We start from the raw sequence: 22231 nt of genomic DNA on the forward strand, positions 1-22231 counted from the left end.
GCCATGCATTCATCCAGTCTATTCTACTATTCCTGATCTCTTAAGCACATGGCACTCTTGAGTATTCCTGAGATTAGTCTGAGCCACTGGTGATGCTACAGACTTTGCTTGCACTGCATTGCCAAGAAATGGAAAATCTGTTCAAGAGGAAGATGAACCAGCTCTAGCACCATTGTGTTTTATTCTGTCTGGTCACCCATTGCTTTTCTGCCTGTGCACTCTGCGGTGTAACCACCTCATTGTACCTGCTAACCATGCCCATCTCAGCCTTGCAGATACTCCATAGTGACTGCATCTGCTGCCCCAGAACCAAAACTGATTTAGAGTAGCTGCAGCTGGAGACACTTCCTGCTCACAGTCACACTGGACATGACCCTCTCATCACACAGTAGGAGCAATCCACATGGCTGAGCTGCCCTGCCATAACTTGCCCGTAAAGTACTCCCTTTAAATTTATTTCCTCTAGTTTAAAGAATATTAAACATACTCAGGATGTAGCTTATTCATTATACTTTAAACACTACTTAATCTAAGCCAGAGACCAATTTTTACTTTAAACATTGCAGTGGAAATAATCAGTTGGTCCGACTTACCAAGACCATCATTCCTGTCATGCTAGCTCCCAGTCCCATCCTTGGATGCTTTCACAAATCATCCCTCTTGCGCCTGCACGTCTAGTTTCTGTTGACTGCTTGTCTCGGGGTTCTCCTCTCATCCTGTAGGTGCTGCTGGCATCCTGTCCCAGAGTTCTGCTGCCATGGGTGGAGTGGCTAAATGTAAGAAAGGTCGACTTGACGAGTCGCGTCTTCCCAGGCTTCTGCAGTCATATGCACAGTTATGACTGAAAGAACCTGTATAAAAATGATCCATTACTCGGCTCCTTTCATGTTTGTCTTGTTCCATGCAAGTTTTGTGTCTGCATTCAATGTCATTATTTTTAAAAATGTAGTTAAAATTGTTTTATTTGAACTTTGAAAACATCTGTCCTCCTATCACTTTTTTCCAGACTCTTTAAGTAATTTGAAAAATATGGAAAAAAAGCAACCTATTAAAGCTGACCAGCAAATTGAAAAGCATATTGAGCAAGATAATGTTGTCCTTGAAGGTAAGCAAATACAGCTGTGGCATAAATTAAAAATTTGGTTTGGAGGGCAGCATGGTGGCGCAATGGTAGCACTTCAGTCTCACGGCGCCGAGGTTCCAGGTTTGATCCCGGCTCTGGGTCACTGTCCGTGTGGAGTTTGCACATTCTCCCCGTGTTTGCGCGGGTTTCACCCCAACAACCCAAAGATATGCAAGGTAGGAGTATTGAACACGCTAAATTGCCCCTTAATTGGAAAAAAATGAATTGGGTACTCTAAATTTTTTTTTAAAAATTTGTATACAGCCCTCAGAAATAGCTGCTTTAGAAATACAAGTTCCTTTGATTTATTTATAGAAAAATATAATTTATGGGAGGCAAATTAATATTTTTGGTGTGAAATAGTATTGAAATTGGCTTTGCATCAAGGGACTGAAAATAGGTATTGCCAAAGAATAACATTTCCAAGTATTAGTTTGGTTCAGCTGTAGGCACTCTCATCTGATTCAGCAGTTACAAAATTCATTTGCGCACATAATCTAAGCTAACCACTACTGTTCAGTACTGAGAGGCTGCAACTTTTTCAGCAATTCTGTTGGTTATTATTTAGAAAAAATGCAGAGTTCTACTGGTTTTGTATCCGACAATCCTTCCTCAAACAGCATCATCAAAAATACCAGTGTAGTTTGCGGGATCTTGTGCACAAAATGTATTTATTCACATAATACACAATTAATTAATTGTATATGGATTGTTTGTGATGTTTGAGAAGTATGATGAGGTTTTATAAATGCAAATTCTTTCTTGCATAATTTTTATGATGTATTTCAAAATATTCAAAATGAAGTTTAACAAGACCATCTTTTAGCACTGTCAGCAAAAAGCGCAATCTTTTAGCACTGTCAGCAAAAAATGCAAGTGCAGGATACAAATATTGTGAAGACCTACCTACAAAAATATGTGCATTCCTAATTTTGAAAAAACACTTTTGTAGATGAGAGCGAAGGCAAGAATGAACCAAATTCAGGATGTTCATTTTCAAGAGAACCTTCGTCCAGACATCCAAATAATAAAGATTCTACAAGTGCATCGTTCTTTCAATCCCCATCTGAAGAACATGATTCTAACCATCGGCCATCCTTTACAGCTACAGAAGAAAGGTAAATGAATATTAGTAAGATGATTGTCAAAAATGTAATTGTATAAAATATTAAAACAGTATAAAAACAGTTGTATATTTATGGTGAATTAGAATGTTAATGAGAACAGATACATCAATTTTGCACTTTCTTTTTAGTCTAAAATGTTTAAAGATAGGCAGGTATACAAACTACAAAGGTTGTTAACTTTTGATTAAGCTTGAGAAATTAAAAAATTATGCAGTTGTTAATTTCTTTTAATAGACCGATTAAACCAGGAGTGGATGTAAGAAAAGAGAGTTTTGAAGAGTACCTCGATAAACAGATGCAAAGAGAAGAAGAGAGACTGAAAAATCAGCAACTTAAACTGATGCAGTCACAGGTTTGTGTTTGGAATAGTCAATCCAAAATGCATACAATCGAATGTATTGTTTGAGATTTGTGATGTTCCATTTAGTGCCATAAAATCAACAGCTTTTCATAGTATCTTCATTGCAGTGTTAATGTAAGCCTACTTGTGACAATAAAGATTATTATTAAAGATAAATTGCAGATCGTCTGAGATAGCTTAAGAGATAAGTGTATTCAGAACATAGGAAATAGGTATAGGCCGTTCAACCCCTTGAGCCTGCTCCGCCATTCAATTCGACCCTGGCTGACCTTCAACCTCAAACATAGTTTTCCAGCACTATCCCCAAATGCCTTGATGCCTTTACTATCTAGAAATCTACCAATCTCTGTCTTGAACATATTCAATGACTGAGATTTGAGAACTTTTCTGAAATAGAAAATTCCAAAGATTTACCACCATTAACCAAGTTAATAAATTTCATTGGCTCTCAGACCTAAATGATCTAACTCTGATTCTGAGACTTTGTCCCCTGATTGTAGACCCCCAGCCAGGGGAAATAACGTTCCTGCATTTACCTTGTCGAGCCCTTAAGAATTTTGTATATTTCAATGAAATTGCACCTCATTCTTCTAAATTCTGGAGAATACAGACCCTATCTCCTCAATTTCCTCGTAGGACAATCCTGCCTTCCCATGAATATCATTGTTTCACTCCCTTATGACAAGTATATCCTTCCATAGGTAAGGAGTCCAAAATTGTACATAATACCAAGCTCTATACAATTGCAGCAAGGCATCTTTACTCCTGTACGCCAATCATCTTGCAATAAAGGCCACCATGCCATTTACTTTCTAATTGCTTGCTGCATTTTCACACTAGCTTTGTAATTCATGAACAAGGACACCCAGATCCCTTTCGGCATCAACACTTCCCAATCCCATACCATTTGCAAAATACTCTGCATTTTAGTTTTACCAATATGGTAAATTTTTTTCACTTAAGTTCCATCTGCCGTGATCTAGAAACTCACTTATCCTGTTGAAATCTCCTTGAAACCTCTTTGTATCTTCCTCAATTCAAATTCCTACCTACATAGAACATAGAAGAATACAGCACAGAACAGGCTCTTCGGCCCACGATGTTGTGCCGAACTTTTGTCCTAGATCAAGAACAAATTAATCTACACCCCATCATTCTACCGTAATCCATGTACCTATCCAATAGCCGCTCGAAGGTCCCTAATGTTTCCGATTCAACTACTTCCACAGGCATTGCATTCCATGCCCCCACTACTCTCTGGGTAAAGAATCTACTTCCCCCGCTATATCTTCCACCATTTATGACCCCTTGTAATGGTTTGTTTCACCCGGGGAAAAAGTCTCTGACTGTCTACTCTATCTATTCCCCTGATCATCTTATAAACCTCTATCAAGTCGCCTCTCATTCTTCTCCGTTCTAATGAGAAAAGGCCTAGCATCCTCAACCTTTCCTCGTAAGACCTACATTTCATTCCAGGCAACATCCTGGTAAATCTCCTTTGCACCTTTTCCAAAGCTTCCACATCCTTCCTAAAATGAGGTGACCAGAACTGCACACAGTACTCCAAATGTGGCCGTACCAAGGTTTTGTACAGCTGCATCATCACCTCACGGCCCTTAAATTCGATCCCTCTGCTAATGAACGCTAGCACACCATAGACCTTCTTCACAGCTCTATCCGCTTGAGTGGCAACTTTCAAAGATCTATGAACATAGACCCCAAGATCTCTCTGCTCCATATTGCCAAGAACCCTACCGTTAACCCTGTATTCCGCATTCATATTTGTCCTTCCAGAATGGACAACCTCACATTTTTCAGGGTTAAACTCCATTTGCCACTTCTCAGCTCAGCTCTGCATCCTATCTATGTCTCTTTGCAGCTGACAACAGCCCTCCTCACTATCCACAACTCCACCAATCTTCGTATCATCTGCAAATTTACTGACCACCCTTCAACTCCCTCATCCAAGTCATTAATGAAATTCATAAACAGCAGAGGACCCAGAACTGATCCCTGCGGTACGCCACTGGTAACTGGGCTCCAGGCTGACTGTTTGCCATCCACCACCACTCTCTGACTTCTAACGGTTAGCCAGTTCGTTATCCAACTGACCAAATTTTCCACTACCCCATGCCTCCTTACTTTGCATAAGCCTACCATGGGGAACCTTATCAAATGCCTTACTAAAATCCATGTACACAACATCCACTGCTTTACCTTCATCCACGTACTTGGTCACCTCCTCAAAGAATTCAATAAGACTTAGAACATAGAACATAGAACAGTACAGCACAGAACAGGCCCTTCGGCCCTCAATGTTGTGCCGAGCCATGATCACCCTACTCAAACCCACGTATCCACCCTATACCCGTAACCCAACAACCCCCCCCTTAACCTTACTTTTATTAGGACACTACGGGCAATTTAGCACGGCCAATCCACCTAACCCGCACATCTTTGGACTGTGGGAGGAAACCGGAGCACCCGGAGGAAACCCACGCACACAGGGGGAGGACGTGCAGACTCCACACAGACAGTGACCCAGCCGGGAATCGAACCTGGGACCCTGGAGCTGTGAAGCATTTATGCTAACCACCATGCTACCCTGCTGCCCCCAAATGCCCTTGTGAGGCAAGACTTACCCCTCACAAATCTGTGCTGACTATCCCTAATCAAGCAGTGTCTTTCCAGATGCTCAGAAATCCTATCTCTCAGTACCCTTTCCATTACTTTGCCAACCACCGAAGTTAGACTAACTGGCCTGTAATTCCCAGGGTTATCCCTATTCCCTTTTTTGAACAGGGGCGCGACATCTGCCACTCTCTAATCCCCTGGTACCACCCCTTTTGACAGTGAGGACGAAAAGATAATTGCCAGCGGCTCTGCAATTTCATCTCTTGCTTCCCATAGAATCCTTGGATATATCCCGTCAGGCCTGGCGGACTTATCTATCCTCAAGTTTTTCAAAATGCCCAACACATCTTCCTTCCGAACAAGTATCTCCTCGAGCTTACAAGTCTGTTTCACACTGCCCTCTCCAACAATATGGCCCCTCTCATTCGTAAATACTGAAGAAAAGTACTCATTCAAGACTTCTCCTATCTCTTCAGACTCGATACACAATCTCCCACTACTGTCCTTGATCGGACCCACCCTTGCTCTAGTCATTCTCATATTTCCCATATATGTGTAAAAGGCCTAGTTTTGTGTTGTTAGAAAACTTGGAAATATTACGTTTGAACCCCACATCCAAATCATTGATGTAGATTGCAAGAAAGCTGGGGCCCAAGCACTGATATTTGTGGTACCACTCTAATCACAACTTGCAAACCTGAGAATTTTAAATCATGGGATGTGAGTGTTGCTGGCTGGGCCAACATTTATTGTCCAAGCCTAATTGCTGCTGTTAAGGTGGTGATGAGTTTTCTCCTTGAACCGCTGCAGTCTGTGTGGTGTAGGTACACCCACAGTGCTATTCAGGAGAGTTCCAAGAATTTAACCCAATGACCAAGAAGGAACAACAATATATTTCCAAGTCAGGATGGTGAATGGCTTTGTGGTGTTGCGTGCTGCCCTTATCCTTCCAAATAGCAGTGGTCATAGGTTTAGAAGGTGCTGTCTGCAGAGCCTTGGTGATTTCTTGCAGTGCATCTTGTAAATTGTGCGCACTGCTTCCACTATGAATCGGTGTGGAGGGAGTAAATGCCACAAGTGGGCTGCTTTGTAGATGATACACACTAACCCGTTTATTCCTACTTTGTTTTTCTGACGAATTCTCCATCCATGCCAGTCTATTATCCTCAATCCCATATGCCCTAATTTTGTTTACTATCCTCTTTTGTGTAAGACAGTCTGAAAATCCAAGCATATCAAATACACTGGTGCCCCTTATCTATTCTGCTGGTTACATCCTCAAAAGAGCTCCCAAATGGTTTGTCAAATATGATTTCCCTTTCATAACTCCGTGTGGCTCTGTCCAGTTCTATCATTATTTTCTGAATTATCCTAAAGTTATCCTTTACAATAAATTCTAGCATTTTCCCTACTACTAATGTGAGGCTAATAAGTCTGTGGTTTCCCATTTTCTTGCTTCCTCATTTTCTAAATAGTGGGATTACATTGGCTACCTTCTAATCAGCAGAAAGCATTCCAGAACCTACGTAATTTTGGAAGATGACCACCAATGCACCACTTCCAACACTCCGATGCAGATCACTATGTCCAGGATATTTATCAACGTAGTCTCATTAATTTCTCCAGTACTCTATCGGATCCCTACAGTGTTGAAGGAGGCCCCTCAGCCTATTGAGTCTGCACCGAATCTTCGTAACAGCACTCTACCTCAGCCCACTCAATCACCCGATCCCTGTAACCCTGCGCATTGATCATGGCCAATCCATCTAACCTGCACACCTAGGACTGTGGGAGGAAATGGAGCACCCATAGGAAATCTGCGCAAATACTGGGAGAACATGCAAATTTCATGCAGTCATCCAAGGCTGGAATTCAACCTGGTTCTCTGGTGTTGTGAGACAACGGTGCTAACCACTGTGCTGCCCTTTTTTGCTTATACTAATTTCCTTTAGATCCTTATTTCTGGAAGGCCCTTGGTTCTCGAGGAGAGGTAGTGGTGCAATGGTCTGTCACTGGTCTAGTAATCCAGAGACCTGGGTAAAGCTCTGGGAACCATGGTTTGAATCCCATCATAGCCGATGACGAAATTTGAATTCAATAAAAATCTGGAATTAAAACTCTAATGATGGTCATGAAACCATTGTTGACTTGTTATAAAAACCCATCTGGTTCGCTGATGTCCTTTTAGAGAAGGAAATCTGCTGTCCTTGCCTGATCTAGCCTACATGTGACTCACCCACAGGAATATGGTTGACTCTTAACTGCCCTTTCAAGGGCAATTGGGGATGGGCAATAAATGCTGGGCCAGCCAGCGACACCCACATCCCATGAATGAATTTTTAAACAATTCCTGAAGGTTTTTTGTATCTTCTTGATGACTGACATAAAGAGCTCGATTTTCTGTGCCCACTGCAGTATCAGCTGAGATCTCTTGCGATTGACCGGTGGCAGGATGTTCTGGACCTGTCTCTGTCAACGGGGTTTCATGTTGTTGGCACCCCCTGAACCTGGGGAACACTTAGCGGGGGTTCGTAATCAGGACTGGTTGGAAAATTCTGGCCAAAGCATTTGTTTTCATTCACTGACGCTTCTTTATTCCACATTGTAAATTCTCTTGGCTGAGCCTACATTTGCTGTTGCTGATCTTTTCATTCTTCCTTGCCTATAGAAGCTTTTAAATCCGTTTCTTTATTTCTTGCTAGGTTACTCTTGTATTCTATTGTTTCTTTTCTTTAAAAATATTTTTTTATTCTCCTTTTTTGCATTTTCTCCCAAATTTACACCTAACAACAACATAATCAGTAACAAATGGAATGTCAGTCCCTATATCAATAATAACAATCCCATCCTCCCACCAAACCCCCAAACATTAGCCCGTATGTTAACATAAACAAATGACAAAAAAGAATCTGGAATCACCCACAGTAACCATTAACACACACAGTCCCCCTCCCCCCAACCCTTCCACCCCCAACCCCCCTAATGTTCGAAGTGATCCAATTCTCGAAAGTGCATAATGAATAATGTCCATGAATCCCTCCATCCTTCCCCTCAGTTTGACCTTTTCAAGCGCCAAGCATTCCAGCAGATCCTCCCGCCACGCCAGGGAACGGGTAGAGAGGTTGCTCTCCACCCTAACAGGATCCGCCTTCGGGCGATCAACAAGGCGAAGGCTACAACATCTGCCTCCGCGCCCGTTTCCAACCCCGGCGGGTTTGGCCTCCCGAGGGCCTGGGTCCAATTTCACGTGGACCACTTTAGAGATTGCCCTGATCACCCCCTTCGAGTAATCCTCCAGCTTTGGACAGGAACAAAACATATGAACGTGGTTTGCGCACCACCCCCCTCCACCCGCAACATTCACGTACATCTTCTACCCCCTCAACGAACCGGCTCATCCTCGCCCCTATAAGGTGCGCTCTATACACCACCTTCAGCTGTATCAGCCCCAACCTCGCACACGAGGTGGAGGCGTTCATCCTCCGGAGCACCTCATACCAGAACCCCTCATCCGTACCCTCTCCCACCTCTTCCTCCCACTTTGCCTTGATCCCTTCTAGCGCCGTCTTTTCCTCCTCCAAAATAGGCCCATAAACCGCCGATACTACCCCCTTCTCCAGTCCCCCTGTCGTCGTCACCTCCTCCAGCAATGTGGAAGCCGGCTCTACTGGGAAGCTCCGCATCTCCTTTCTGGCAAATTCTAAAACCTGCATGTACCTAAATATTTCCCCCTGCTCCAGCCCATACTTCGCTCTCAGCTCCTTCAATCCCTCAAAACGACCCCCAAGAAACAAATATTTTAGTGTCCTAATTCCTTTCTCCTCCCATCCCGCTCAATCGTGAGTGCAAAAAGCAGGGGGGACATAAGACATCCCTGCCTAGTTCCATGGTGGAGAGGAAAGTATACTGAGCTGATGTTATTTGTGGGGACGCTGGCCCTCGACTCTTTGTATAATAGCTTTACCCAGTCCACAAATCTGGGTCCAATTCCAAACTGCTCTAGAACTACCATCCAGTACCCCGGGTCAAACGCTTTCTCGGCGTCCAATGCCACAACCACCTCTGTTTCCTTACCCTCCGTCGGTACCATAACCACATTCAGCACCCTCTTAATGTTCGAAAAGAGTTGCCTCCCTCTCACAAACCCCATCTGATCTTCACCTATCACCTTCGGAAGGCACTCCTCCAGCCTACCTGCCAGTGCCTTCGCCAATATTTTTGCATCCACGTTTAAAAGTGATATGGGCCTATACAACCCACACTCCATCGGATCCTTATCTTTCTTAAGTAACAGGGACATCGATGCCTGTTTGTGGTAACACCCCCTTACCCATCGCCTCCTCAAACACCCCACCATCAGCGGTACCAGCTTATTTTTGAATTTTTTGTAATATTCCAATGGAAACCCGCCCTGCCCCTTCCCCGACTGCATCCTCCCAATCGCATCTTTTATCTCTTGCTCCACTACCGCCCCCACTAATGTAGCCCTGTCCCCCTCACCTAACCTCGGGTACTCCACTCCATCTAGAAATTCCTGCATCTCCCGGCATCCCCAGGGGGCTCTGACCTGTACGATCTCTCGTAGGATTCCTTAAAGAGTCTCCTGCCTCATTGCTACATTGGCCTTCGAACTGTTAAGATGCACCAGCACCCTTGACCTCTTGACTGTGCCTCCCAGCCCCCTCACGTTCCACGTGACTATCCTAACTGGGGGTCTCTCACCGCCCCCCCCCCATCCACCACCATCAGTCCACCGGGCCCTGCCCCATGAGCCTGATCGATCCCTTTCCATTATTATCATCAAACTCCCCCTCCCAGAATCCGCCCCCCAGCACGTCCCCTCGAAAAAATCTCACCCAGTATCGATCCCACCCCGCCCTACTTGCTCGCCCCGTAGGCCCATCGAAACCTGCTACCCAGGATCCAATACCCAACCCTCCTCTCACCTCACCTCTGTTCACTCGCCGACTTTAGTTAGCTAGTGAGGGTAGTCCACCTTTTCTCCCTCCAAAAAGGCGTACTGTCCCCTCTCTCCTAGTCCCAGAAGAAAAGGAAAAACAATCTAACCCATGCAATTCAATGAAATAACATATAACGGTTGCAACAAAGTAAAAGGACAAAAATGCCAATCAATTCAAACAAAAACTTAAACTCTATAACAATGTGAAGTCAAGTAACTTACAATTCAGATCAGTGAAAAGAAAGTTATAACATCTGTACATTTTCCAGCTCCCCAATCACGGTCCACAATCTCTCTCCCAGCTCCACTCCTCATTTCTGTCCCAAGCCTTCTGCCTTCATGAACGCCTCGGCCACCTCCACCCTTTCAAAATAAAAATCTTTGGCATTGTACGTCACCCTCAGCTTTGCCAGGTGTACCATACCAAATCGCAGTCCCTTGTTGTACAGTGCTGCCTTCACTCGGCCAAACGCTGCTTGCCTCTTTGCCAACTCTACCGTCAAGTCCTGGTAAATCCGAACTCTAGCACCATCCCACTGCACCTCCCGCTTCTGCTTTGTCCAGTTTAACACCCTCTCCTTCATGTGGTATTTATGGAAGCAGATAATTACTGCTCTCAGCGACTCATTGACTTTGGGTTTCGGCCTTAACAACCGATGAGCTCGGTCCAGTTCATACTGGGAGGGGTCTTCATCCTCCCCCATCAACTCCGCCAGCCTCTTAGCAAAGTAATCAGTTGGCCTTGAGCCCTCTGCCCCTTCAGGCAAGCCCACAATTCTCAGATTTTTGCCGCCTTGAGAGGTTCTCCAAGTCCTCAAGCTTTGCTCGGAGTCCTCTGTTGACCTCCACCGCCCTCTGTAGTTCGTCACCCATCGAGGTGAGCTGGTCACTGTGCTGCGACACGGCCTCCTCCACTTCCTTCATCTTTTCACCCTGTTCTCTCACCTCAGCCGACGTCTTTGCCACATCCACCCTCACCGGGGCGACTGTCTCTTCCACCAATGATCTAAGTGCGACTGCCATCTCCTTCCTCAACGTCTCCATGTGCCTCGCAAACTGCTTCTCCAGCTCCACAGCCATCACTTCAGTCATCCTTTCCACTGTAAGTAGTCTGGCCCCACCATGCGGTCCGGCATCTGCCATCTTGCCAGCGCTTTTACTGGTCCTCTCCTTTGGTGGCGAACCCTCGTTTCCTCCTTTCTTCACAGCTGTTTTTGGCATCCCTTAACCACTTAGTATTTTTCTCGTTCTTTCTTCAATCTTGCGATAAGTAATTAAAACAAAATAATAAAATAAATACGCAAAATAAAAAATTAAATTAAAAAAAATTATAATAAAACTAATTTAAAAAAAACTTTTTTTTTTAAAGATAACATTTTTTTTCTCCAAAAATCAAAGTTCAAAATATCTCTTCTCCTGGAACCGGGCTTCAAACATCCCAAACATGCATTTTCGGTGTGCGCTGCTCCCCCCTTTACATCTGTGCTGGATTCAGGCCTCGCCTCAGGCCACGCTCCTCCCCCGCCGCTTGCTTCGGGTTTGATGCCCCTGCTCCTCCAGTCACGGGGGTCCCCACCGGCTCCAAACCAGCCCGACCCAGTGCCTGTCCCTCAGGCCCAACGGCCAAAGAAATCGCGACTGGAAAAACCACAGGGAAACCCCCGGAAAACACCAAAATGCCCAGACCAAAAGGGAGCCTCTCCTTTCTCTAGCACGACCACTCCACTCGCGTGCGTCACTGAAAGTCTTCTATTTTTTCTTTATCGGTTTCTTGGAACACATTTGCTGAATTCTGGAAAACCTCCTAATCCTCAGGTTCACTACTTTTCTTTGGCAACTTTGTAAGCCTCTTCCTTTAATCTAATGCAACCTTTAACTTCTCTTGTTAACCACGATTGGATCACTTTTTTGCTGCAATTTTGTACATCAAAGGAATGTATGTTCATTGTAAACCACGTATTCTTTAAATGCTGGCATGTCCTTGTCTACCATCAACACCTTTTAATATAGTTTCCCAATCTACTACATTCAACTTTTCTCTCATACCTTTGTAGTTTCCTTTCTTTATATTAAAGATCCTTAAGATTTAATTATATAACTTGCAAGATTAATGTAGAATTCAATTATATTATGATCACTCTTCCCTAGACACCTCTTTACGATTGCATTATTAATTAGCCCTTTTGTATTGCACAATATGAGATCTAAAATAACCCATTCACTAGTTTGTTCCTCAATAAGCATGTTCTAGAAAACTATTTTGTATATGTTCCAGAAAATCGGCCGTCGCAACATTATTGCTAATTTGGTTTACCCAGTCTTTTTGTAGATTGAAGTCCCCCATAATTATTGTATTGCCCTTTATTACATGCACTTTCTTTAAAATGTATTTTATTACAAACTTATATAAAAAGTTACGACACATAACAATTTGGGAAACGGGCTTCCCAACAAACGACTATACATTTTCCCCTTTTTTACCCCCTTACCCGCGCCGAACAACTCTTCAAACACGGTCATGAACACCCCACCTTCCCTCAAACCCTCCACTGAACCTATCGAACTGAAGGAAATCATACAGGTCACCCAGCCAGCCCACTACCCCCGGTGGCTTTGTTGACAGACATTCCAATATGATATGTCGCCAGGGAATCAGAGAGGCGAAGACCAGAACATTGGCCTTCCTCCCCTCCATCAGCTCCGGCTTCTCTGAAATCCCAAATATCGGCACCAAACGATCGGCTCCACCTCCTCCCCCACTATCCATGCACTTCTAATTTCCTGATTTTATACCTTGAATGTGTTGATGGTGATAAAGATGCTACATTATGCAAGTATTTCTTCATCTTATTATCACTACTGTTTTGTGGAAATTATTAATATTTGATGCCCCTTGTGTCTTTGCTCCTCCCAAACTGATTCTACGTCAAGATCTTCTGATCTAAGATCCTCTCTCATTAATGTACGGATCCCATTCTTTATTAACTGCGCTATCCCACATCCTTCTCCTTTTTGCCTATCCTTCCTAAATGTTGAATACCCTGAATATTTAGTTCCTAACCTTGATGACCCTGCAGCTATATGCTCGGAATTGCAATTAGATCATACCATTTATCATAAGGGCAGCATGGTAGCATGGTGGTTAGCATCAATGCTTCACAGCTCCAGGGTCCCAGGTTCGATTCCCGGCTGGGTCACTGTCTGTGCGGAGTCTGCACGTCCTCCCCGTGTGTGCGTGGGTTTCCTCCGGGTGCTCCGGTTTCCTCCCACAGTCCAAAGATGTGCGGGTTAGGTGGATTGGCCAGGCTAAATTGCCCTTAGTGTCCTAAAAAAATAATGTTAATGGGGGTTGTTGGGTTACGGGTATAGGGTGGATACGTGGGTTTGAGTAGGGTGATCATTGCTCGGCACAACATTGAGGGCCGAAGGGCCTGTTCTGTGCTGTACTGTTCTAATTCTAAAAAAAATCTCTATTTGTGCCATTAATTCAGCTGCATTGTTGCAGTGCGGTAGCACATGGTTAGCACTGTTGCTTCACAGCACCAGGGACCTGGCTTCGATTCCCGGCTTGGGTGACTGTCTGTGTGGAGTCTGCACATTCTCCCCGTGTCTGCGTGGGTTCCCTTCCATAATTCCCGAAAGACATGCTTGTTGGGTGAATTGGACATTCTGAATTCTCACTCCGTGTACCCGAACAGGCGCTGTGGTATAGCAACTAGGGGGATTTAAGAATAATAGTAATCGCTTATTGTCACAAGTAGGCTTCAATTAAGTTATTGTGAAAAGCCCCTAGTCGCCACATTCTAACATCTGTTTGGGGAGGCCAGTATGGGAATTGAACACGCGCTGCTGGCCTTGTTCTGCATTACAAGCCAGCTGTTTAGCCCACTGTGCTAAACCAGCCCCTAACTTAACTGTAATGTTAATGTAAGCCTACTTTGACACTAATAAAGCATTTAATAATTATTATTAATTGTCTTTTTAACTTTTTCTGTATTTTGACACTATTTGATGCTGGCCTTTGTTTCAACTGTCTTCCAATTTCATATATATACTTTTCATCCTACTATTACTAGTTTTGTTTCTCTCCTACCTGAATTCCTTCTGATCCCGATCGCCCTACCAAGCTAGTTTAAACCCTCCCCAGCAGCGCAAGCCAATCTCACGGTCTTGCCAAGGCATAACCTGTCCCTCTTGTACAGGTCCCACCTTCCCCAGAACTGGCCTCAGTGCCCCAGAAATCTAAAGCTCTACCTCCTGCACATTTCTCTAGCCACGCATTCATTTGCTGCAGCTTCCTATTTCTGTGCTCACTGGGAGCAATACTAAGATTATTGTCTTTGAAGTCCTATTTTTGAATCTCTTTGCTAGTGCTCTCAAATAAGCTTTCAGGACCTCCTCCCTCTTTCTACCTATGTCCTTGGTACTGATGTGGATCACAACCTCTGGTTACTTACTCTTTCGCATAAGAATGTCTTGCAGCCACTCTGTGTCATCCCTCACCTTAGCATCAGTGAGGCAGCATACTATTCTATTACTGCAGAAACATCTGTGTGGTTCCTTAACTATTGAATCTACTATTGTTCTTTCACTCTTCTTCCCTTCCTGTGCAACTGAGCCACCCATGGACTTGGCTTTCGCTGTATTCCTCTGAGGAACCATCGCCTTCACCAGTATCAATACGGGAAAACCAGTTTGTAACAATGTGGACTCCTGATTACTGAACAACCTTCCTGGATCTTGACTGGCAGTCACCCATTTCCTCTCTGCCTGTACTCTCTTGGCCTGCGGCATGACCACCTCCTGAAAAGTGCTATCTACATAGTTCTCAGCCCTTCAAATGTGCCAAAGTAACTTCATCTGAGGTCAACAGTTCATCCTCTCCAATCTATCCTCATAACTGAAGTTTCTCATCCCTGGAACTATTCTTGTAAACCTCTTCTGCACTCTTTCTAATGTATAGTGTGGCGCCCACAACTATACTCTATATTCCAGCTGAGATCTAACTAGTATCTTGTATAAGTTCAGCTCTTGTACTCTATGTCCCTATTACTAAAAACCAGAATACTGTCAGGCGGGATTCTCCCAACGGGAGTCTAGTGCCGACGCCGGAGTAAAAACCGGAGTGTTTTACTCTGGCATCGGCGCCCGTTCCCAGACCCCTATTCTGGGGCCTCCGTGGGGCTGGCAGGGGCATGGTGCGATTTGCGAGGGGAGCACCCTGAGCGTTCCCGCAGAGTTTCTGCCGTGCAGCGACCAGGGGTGAATGGTGCCAGCTGGACTCTGTCGTGTCGGAACGGCAGCTCGGCCCATCCGGGCTGGAGAATCGGTGGCCCTGCCGATTCCAGTAGCCGGCGCTGCGGCAAATGCGCCAGCGCAAATGGCGCCGATTCTCCGCACGTCGGAGAATCACGCACCGCGTCGTGGCACGGTTGCTGTGATTCTCCGTTGCAGGGCTCGGAGAATCTCTCTCTCTCCCCCACCACCACCCCACATATGCTTTATTAAAGGCTCTCTCAACCTTTTTTGTCACCTTCAATATCACCTTCAATGACCTATGCACATAAACACACAAGTCCCTCTGCTCCTGCACGCCTTTAAGAATTTTACCCCTTATTTTATATTTTATTTCCATGTTCTTCCTACTAAAATATGACATCACACTTCGCCACTCCAGTAAATTGTCTATGTCCTTTTTGAACTTCTACATTGTTCTCCAGTTTACTATACTTACTAGTTTTGTGTCATCTGCAAACTTTAAAATTGCCTCCCTTGCACCAAAATCTAGATCATTGATAGAAAACCTTTTCCCAGCCCAAAAAATATCCATTGACCATTACTCTCTGCTTCCTATTAGTCAGCCAATTTTGTATCCATGTTGTACTGTCTCTTTCATAACTTTTCTCCTCAAATCTGTTGTGATTGTATTGAATGCTTTTTGGAAGTCCATGTACTACACATCAACAGCATTGATCTCATTGACCTTTAGTTATTTCCTTAAAAAACTTCAGGCAATTAGTTAAATATGATTTCCCCTAGTTTCTAGAAGCCTGCCCTCCACTGATGTTAACTGACTGGTTTGTGTTACTGGGGGTATCCTTACAACCGTTTTTGAACAAGCGTGTAACATGGGTAAACCTACAGTCCTCTGGCACTTCCCGAGTCCAGAGAAGACTGAAAGATTATGGCCAGCACCCCTGCAGTTTCCATTCTTTCTTCCTTCAGTATGTTTTGATGCATCTCCTCCGGGTTCGGTCGGTTGGCCGGTCCTTGCCTATGCTTAGAATCCAGTTTGCTAGCCGCCAGTCGTTTCTCATAATCCCTCTTTGCTTCTCTTTTTTATTTAAAACATTATTATTCCAATTTTCAACATTTTACTACAAAATAAACACTGCCAAGACATTAAATTCCCCCCCCCCTCCCAAAAACAGTCGACGGTAACCAACCTTCCAAAATGCAGAATGAACAAACCCCAACTTTTGTGGAACCCATCGCTCACCCCCCTTGAGGCATATTCCACCTTCTCCAAGGCAAAGAACTCCAGTAGGTCCCTCCACCTCGTCGAGGCACAGGCTGGAGAAGCTGACCTCCACCCCCAGAAGACTCACCTACAAGCAATCAGTGAGACGAAGGTTAAAACATCTGCCCCCGCACCCACCTGCAGCTCTGGACGGTCTGACACCCTGAGTATGGCCTCCAGGGTCCTCGGCTCCACATCCACGTGAAAAACGACTGAAATGGTGTTGGAAACTGCCGTCCAGAACCTTTCCATCTTCGAGCAGGACCAGAACACATGCACATGATTAGCAGGACGCTTTCCACACCGCTTGCAGTTGTCTTCTACCCGCTCAAACAGACGGCTCATCCTTGACTTTGTCAGGTGCGCCCTGTACACCACCTTTAGCTGTATCAACCCCAGCCCCGTACACGAAGTTGAGGCATTCACCCTCTGCAGCACCTCCCACCACAACCGCTTCTCCCCACTACTTAATCTTGATTCCCTTGATGGACACCTCATCCTCTTCCAAAATCCTCCCGTAAATCACCGAGACGATTCCCATCTCCAACCCCCCTGCTGACAGCACCTCCTCCAGCAACGAGGAGGCAGTCGCTATCAGGAAGGTTGAGAAGACCCTTCTCACAAAGTCCTGCACCTGTTTGTACTGGAAACTCCTCCCACGCCAGCCCAAACTTCTCATTCACCTCCTCCAAGCTCGCAAACTGCTCTCCCAAAAACAAATCCTTCAACTCCCTCCACCCCACTCCCAACCTAAAGTGCTGCCGGAACTGCCTCCAAATCTTCAGCGTGGCCACCACCACCGGACTTCCTGAGTACTTTCCTAGAGCCAACGGGACTGTCGCCGTTGCCTCCCTATTCCACCCCTGTACCTTCTCTGCATTCGCTGGCCAATAATAATACATCAAATTCAGGAGGCCCAACCTCCCCGACTGCCGTACCCTCTACAATACAACCTTCCTTATCCTGGCTACCTTCCCCACCAGGACAAATCGGCCTGTCCACACCCTTGAAAAACTCCTTGGGCAAAAAGACCGGCTGGCACTGAAAAATAAAAACCACGGTAAAATGTTCATCTTCATTGCCTGCACCTGGCCCACCAACGACAGAGGAAGATATCCCACTTTAGAAGGTCCGCCTTCACCCTCCTGACCAGACTCGAGAAATTCAACTTCAGCAAACCTGCCCAGTCCCAAGCCACCTGCACCCCCAGATAACTAAAGTGGGATGCTGCCACCTGCTGCCCCCCCTACCCTGACCCCCACCCCTCGAGAAGAAGCCACAAAATATTCACTTTTCCCTAAATTCAGCTTATACCCTCAAACAACCCAAAACTTTGAAGCAAACCCTTTATGTCCCCCACTGAGGAGCCCAGCTCCGAAATGTGTAACAGCAAATCATCTGTGTACAAGGACGCTCCATGCCACCCCCGCCCCCACAGACACACACACACATGGGGCACCCCTGCCTCGTTCCACAGTGCAACCAAAAATACCCTAAATTAATATCATTTGTGCACAAGCTCGCCATCGGCTCCTTATACTGCAACTTCACCAAAGCCACAAATTTAGGCCCAATCCCAAATTTTTCCAACACTGCAATCAGATAACTCCACCCCAACTAATCAAACACCTTCTGCATTCTAATACCACCATTACCTCCAACTCCCAAGTATGCCCACTGTCCCCACTGCTGTTCGCTCTAGCGATCGAGCCACTAGCAATTGCACTCGGAGCAGCAAAAAGCTGGAGCGGGATCTGAAGGGGCAGCAGAGAGCAGAGTCTCACTCTATGCAGATGACCTGCTCCTCTACATTTCAGACCCACAAAGCAGCATGGACGGAATCAAACTCAACATGAGCAAAAGCGAGATTTTCCCGTTACACCCACAAGTGGGGGGGGGGCAGAACTAATGGGACAAGCCCGACACAAATTCCACTACCTGGGGATCCAAATAGCCCATGACTGGAAAGGGATCCACAAATGAAACCTCACCAGTCTGTCAGAGGAAGTAAAAAAGGACCTGCAAAGATGGAACACACTCCCACTCTCACTCTCCCTCGTGGGGAGAGTCCAAACAATCAAAATGGGGGGGAGGGAAGAAGGCTAGGATCCCAAAGAAGGTCCTACAAAAAACAAAATCCGGAGGGGGGCGCTAGCCCTTCCAAACCTACAATTCTACCACTGGGCAGCGGCGGCCGAGCGAATAAGGATCAGGAGCCAGAAGCCGAGTGGGTGTGCGCGGAAAAGGCCTCCTGCATGGAGACCGCCCTCTGAGCCCTCGCCACGGCGGCACTCTCATCCCCACCCAAAAATCACTCCAGCAACCCGGTGGTGATAGCCACCCCCCAGTCCTGGAACCAACTACGGCAGCAATTTGGCCTGACCAAAATGTCGGACAAAGCTTCCATCTGCAACAACCATAGGTTCACATCAGCGCTGACTGACACCACCTTTAAAAAGTGGGGTAGGACGGAGGGACACTGACAGTCAGGGACTTATACACGAACGGCAGGATCGCAACACTGGACGAACTGGCACAGAAATTCCAGCTAGCCAGGGGGAACAAGCTAAGGTACCTGCAACTCAAAAACATCCAACGAAAGGAGACAAGGATGTACCCACAACCGCCACGACAGACATTACTGGAAGAGTTACTGGACGCAAGCATACTAGATAAAGGAAACTGTAGTGACATGTATGACCAACTGGTATAAAGGGCCGACACCGTACTGGACGCAACAAGAAAGAAATGGGAGGAGAACCTGGGGATTGAAATAGGGAGGGGACTCTGGAGCGAAGCACTGCATAGGGTCAACTCGCCCTACGTGCGCAAGGCTCAGCCTGACGCAACTAAAAGTGGTACATAGAGCCCACTTAACAAGAACCCGTATGAGTAGGTTCTTCCTGGAGGTGGAGGAAAGGAGTGAATGGTGCCAAGGAGGCCCGGCCAACCATGCCCACATGTTCTGGTCTTGCCCCAGACTTGCGGGTTACTGGACAGCCTTCTCGAGGCAATGTCCAAAGTGGCGTGGATGAGGGTGGAGCCATGCCCAAAAGTGGCGGTCTTTAGGGTTTCAGACCAGCCAGATCTATTCCTGGGGAGGAGAGCGGAACAGCTAAAACTAAGATGAAAGAAAGGTGAACCGCAGGAGGGGGAGAGAGAAGAGTCAGGGAACAATAGAGGAGAACCAGGGAGGTGGCAGGCAGGGAAATGATAGCCGGAAGGAGGGCAGGGGAAACGATAACAAACTTGGCATCTACAGGAACAGAGAGCAAGGAGAGTATAGGCGAAAGACGGGACGAACGGCTGAGGCGGAGGTGAGCGCGAGATGACAACGGCAGCAAAATCTGTCCAGGAGAAGCAAGTGACAACACTAACACCAGACCCATTTGAGTATTGCCCTCTGTAATTGTTTCTCCGGCACCCAAATGTATATCTACCTCCTCAGTCAGTCTCTCGCTCTCTCTCTCTCTCTCTCCTATGTGTTGTAAATAATATTGCCAATTGGGCAGAGTTGGTACTGTTGAGCTGGTGTATAATACCGTACCAGTTACTTTATTTTATTTATTTATTTTTTTAAAATTATTTTTGGTTTTTTTGGTATTTTTGTGTGTGCCCTTCTCTTCTATAATATATATATATTATTCTGTGTACATAACAGTAAATAGACCTTGTTCAAAAAACCCAATAAAAAACATTTATATTAAAAAAAACTTCCAATTCCCTCCCCTTTGCTGGAGTAAGCGCCACATTCAGCAGCTGCCTCACATTTTAATGTTAAGGGCTGTCTGCCCTTAACAAATCCCGTTTGATCCTCCCCAATCACTTGGAAGGCACACCTCTATCCTTACTGCCAGCACCTTTGCCAATATCTTGGCATCCCATTCCTCTTATACGACCGACACTCCACCGTGTCTTTGTCCTTCTTTAACAGCAACAAGATGGAGGCCTGTCCCATTGTTTTCTGCACCCTCTTTGCTTTTGTAATTTACTTTTTCACCTCCCCTCTGAACCTTCTGAATGCGGATTAAGGTGCTAAATTGGGGAACGGCTAATTACAACAATCAGAAGGATGTGGATGCTTTGGATAGAGTACCAAAGAGGTTTACCAGGATGTTGCCAGGTCTGGAGAACATTAGCTATGAGGAGAGGTTGGATAAATTCAGATTTCTTCTCACTGGAATGATGGAAATTGAGGGATGACCTGATAGATGTTTACAAAATTATGAACGGCATGGACAGAGTGGATAGTCAGATGCATTTTTCCCAGGGTGGAAAAGTCAATTACTTGGGGACATAATATCATAGAATCATACAATTTACAGTGCAGAAGGAGGCCATTCGGCCACCCGAGCCTGCACCAGCCCCCGGAAAGACCGCCCCACTCAACCCCACACCTCCAACCCATCCCTGCAACTCAGCAACCCCACCAACCCCTTTTGGACACTAAGGGCAATTTAGCATGGCCAATCCACCTAACCAAATAGGCTTAAGTTGCGAGGGGGAAAGTTTAAGGAGATGTGCGAGGCAAGATTTTTTACAGAGAGTGGTGAGTGCTGGAAGGCGCTGCCGGGGGAGGTTGTGGAAGCAGATCCAATAGTGACTTTTAAGGCACCTTGACGATTACATGAATAGGATGGGAGTAGAGCGATCCGGAAGTGCAGAAGGTGTTAGTTTACACAGGCAGCATGATTGGCACAGGATTGGAGGGCTGAAGAGCCTGTTCCTGTGCTATACTGTTCTTTGTTCTTTATTCTAACTCCTCTTGATTCTCAACTGTATTTTCTACCTGACACCTGTCATAAGCAGATTTTTCTTTCTGATCTTAATTGCTATCTCCTTTTTCGTCGATGGAGCTCTGTATTTGTTTGCCCTGCCTTTCCCTTTTAAGGACTATGTCCTGACCATTTTTGTTTTGAAGGTAGCCCATTGTTCAACTCCTCCAGTTTTTCCCACCAACCTTTCGTTCCAGTCTCAGCAGCCCAGCTTTGTTTTGGCCCCATTGAAGTTGGCTCTCCCCAGTTAATTATTTTTACTCTGGATTGCATATTTTCCTTTTCTATCATCACCCTAAACCTAAAATACAATGATCACCATGTCCTAAATATTCCCCCACTGACACTTCGTTTTTAAAAATAAATTTAGAGTACCCAATTATTTCTTTCCAATTAAGGGGCAATTTAGCGTGGCTAATCCACCTACCTTGCACATCTTTGGGTTGTGGGGGCGAAACCCACGCAGGCATGGGGAGAATGTGCAAACTCCACATGGACAGTGACCCAGAGCCGGGATTCGAACTCAGGTCCTCAGCGCCACAGGCTGCAGTGCTAACCACTGTGCACACTTTGTTAACTACCAAACTATTCCCCTACTTTCTCTTTACCCATATTTACTTTTTTTTCTGTTTTTTACATTCAGCCGGATATTGTCAAGCGTAACGTATGTTACATGGACCCTTTTCAACTTAAAAAAAAAAAATCATTTATGGGATTTGGGCAGCACTGCC

At 45.5% G+C, this 22231-nt stretch overlaps 1 protein-coding gene across 4 annotated transcripts in view; it reads left to right on the top strand.

The window, feature by feature from the left end:
- The window catches only part of cenpj (centromere protein J), a 120718-nt gene that overhangs the window by 25175 nt on the left and 73312 nt on the right, over positions 1-22231 (top strand). For all 4 annotated transcript variants that reach the window (XM_038818700.1, XM_038818697.1, XM_038818699.1 and 1 more), the window contains 3 exons: positions 1007-1105; positions 2076-2241; positions 2485-2602. In XM_038818700.1, the coding sequence (XP_038674628.1) occupies positions 1007-1105; positions 2076-2241; positions 2485-2602 (383 nt within the window). The remainder of the gene's footprint in view (positions 1-1006; positions 1106-2075; positions 2242-2484; positions 2603-22231) is intronic.

Source organism: Scyliorhinus canicula, chromosome 14, assembly GCF_902713615.1.
Source record: "Scyliorhinus canicula chromosome 14, sScyCan1.1, whole genome shotgun sequence".
Taxonomy (NCBI): Eukaryota; Metazoa; Chordata; class Chondrichthyes; order Carcharhiniformes; family Scyliorhinidae; genus Scyliorhinus; species Scyliorhinus canicula.